This window comes from Ursus americanus, chromosome 4 (genome assembly GCF_024610735.1).
Source record: "Ursus americanus isolate L20-20 chromosome 4, mUrsAme1.1.p, whole genome shotgun sequence".
Taxonomy (NCBI): Eukaryota; Metazoa; Chordata; class Mammalia; order Carnivora; family Ursidae; genus Ursus; species Ursus americanus.
In genome coordinates, this window is record NC_142130.1 from 56,132,257 (window position 1) to 56,133,823 (window position 1,567).

Here is a 1,567-nt window from a genome sequence, read left to right on the forward strand (position 1 = left end):
GTTATATGTTGAAACAATTACTTAATAGTTTGGCTAATTTTTTGGTGACACAGTTTGTGACCTCAAGAATAATTATTTAGTTCGTTCTTGCTGGGAGCTAGTAGCTTAGATTTTGGAATACTTTGTAGCAGAATCTATCCTTGCTGACCTTATCTATTTGACTCCTATACTATCATGTTTGACCAATTGAATATTTTATGTACAAAGTGGTCATTTTCTACTTCCTCAATGTGCCATGATTTTGAAAAGCATTTTATTAAATTTAAGTTAATCTTCCACAGAGGATGATATTTCTTTAAGAATGTTATAAAATTTTCTTTATAATTTTTTTCATAGCATTTATTACTTCCTTATTTCTTAGACTGTAAATAAAAGGGTTTAATAAGGGGATTACTATAGTATAAAAAACAGCAACAGGTAAATCTTTATCCTCTTCTTTAACTGAATGTGGTTGAACGTACACAAAGAGAAGAGAACCATAGAATATTGAGACAGAGAGAAAGTGGGATGCACAAGTAGATAAGGCTTTGCCTCTTCCCTCCTTGGATTTCATTTTGAAAATCATGAAAAGGATGCAGAGATAAGAGATTAGGACTATGATAATAGTAAAGACTTGAACTGAACCTGCAAAGATAAATATCATCAATTCATTGATATAAGGGTCAACACAGGAGAGTCTGTATAATGGAAGAACATCACAAAAGAAGTGATTAATTTGATTTGACCCACAGAAAGTTAACCTAAAGAGAAACCCTATATGAATCATGGAATGCAGGTTTCCTGCTATGTAGGCCCCTGTGGTCATCTGAATGCAGAATTTCTTTGACATCTTGGTGTGGTACTGCAGTGGGCTGCATATGGCCAGATAGCGATCATAGGCCATTGCTGCCAAAAGAAAGCAGTCTGCAGTTTCAGCAAGGCAGAGAAAATAAAATTGTGCCATGCATTCATAAAGGGAAATCCTTCTGTCCTTAGAAAAGAAGTTCTCTAATGTCTTGGGAGTAATGGCACAGGAACAACAGGAATCCATTAGAGCCAGGTTGCCCAGAAAGATGTACATTGGTGTGTGAAGATGACGCTCTATAAAGATCAATGCCACCAGGCCAAGATTCCCCACCATGGTGATCACATAGATAGTAAGAAACACCACAAACAGAAGGCTCTTCAACTCTGGGTGATCTGTAAATCCTATGAGGATAAATTCAGTTGTCAAGGAGTAGTTACCCTCAGTCATATCCACCTTCTCTGTTGAGATAGGAATTCTGAAGAGACAAGATTCTGATTTAGAGTGTGTATCATTTTCCTCCCGAATTTTTCTTTTTACAACAAAGAGAGGAGCTTCTTCAAACTTCCATTATGATCTCTGGATACAGGCACACAAACCTCTAGGGGATGTTCATCCCCCTATATTGTCAGCTTTATAACCTCAAATCTGAATATCAGCATTCCCATGAATATTTTTATAATTCCAGGAAGAATGTTTACAGTGGGTAAGGTTTGTATTTATGAATTCATGCATAGATAGAGTACAAATCTAGCATACCCATATTTGGTATAATTTTAGTGT

General features: G+C 36.0%; 1 protein-coding gene across 1 annotated transcript; it reads right to left on the reverse strand.

The window, feature by feature from the left end:
- Window positions 1-304: 304 nt before the first annotated feature.
- Window positions 305-1,249, reverse strand: LOC123784322 (olfactory receptor 5K1-like). Its single transcript, XM_045785652.2, has one exon. The coding sequence runs from the start codon at window positions 1,232-1,234 to the stop codon at window positions 305-307; it is 930 nt and encodes a 309-aa protein (XP_045641608.1). The 5' UTR covers window positions 1,235-1,249.
- Window positions 1,250-1,567: the final 318 nt, after the last annotated feature.

What these genes read in the sequence shown, in the direction of transcription:
- LOC123784322 (XM_045785652.2), bottom strand. Translation starts at nt 1,234, where the DNA reads ATGACTGAGGGTAACTACTCCTTGACAACTGAATTTATCCTCATAGGA.